This window comes from Penaeus monodon, chromosome 27 (assembly GCF_015228065.2).
Source record: "Penaeus monodon isolate SGIC_2016 chromosome 27, NSTDA_Pmon_1, whole genome shotgun sequence".
Taxonomy (NCBI): Eukaryota; Metazoa; Arthropoda; class Malacostraca; order Decapoda; family Penaeidae; genus Penaeus; species Penaeus monodon.
Window position 1 is genome coordinate 2,780,607 of NC_051412.1, and position 364 is coordinate 2,780,970.

The 364-nt window shown below is 45.6% G+C and overlaps 1 protein-coding gene across 1 annotated transcript in view; it reads left to right on the forward strand.

Annotated features, from left to right (window-relative positions):
- The window catches only part of LOC119590544 (conserved oligomeric Golgi complex subunit 5-like), a gene marked incomplete in the record, with an annotated part of 11,598 nt that overhangs the window by 7,894 nt on the left and 3,340 nt on the right, over nt 1-364 (forward strand). The window contains 1 exon segment of the mRNA XM_037939200.1: nt 141-274. Coding sequence (XP_037795128.1) covers nt 141-274 — 134 coding nt within the window.

Below are 364 nucleotides of genomic sequence, written 5' to 3' on the forward strand. Positions count from 1 at the left end.
TGCAGTGCCTATAGGGCTAGTTTGCATATAGTGCATTAAAATTGCCTTTGCTGAATAATGTAATTTCTTCAGGTTCACAGAGCCTTACAACCTGAGATTCTCAAGGTGCTACTCTGTCAATCTTATCCCCTGCTCTCTAGGTACCCCAACTGCTGGTCAGGCCTTGAACGGAGCAGTGGTAAACCAGCTCCTGTATGTCAGAAGTCAAATAGAACGCACGGCCTCAGCCACTCTTGCCCATCTGCCACAGCCTGTCACCAATACCCTCCTGCAGGTAAGTGTAGTGCCCTTTGTTTGAGTCAGTCTCTCTTGAATGTACAAAGTTGCTAATTCTTGTTGGATGTAACCATCTTATTCACTAAAC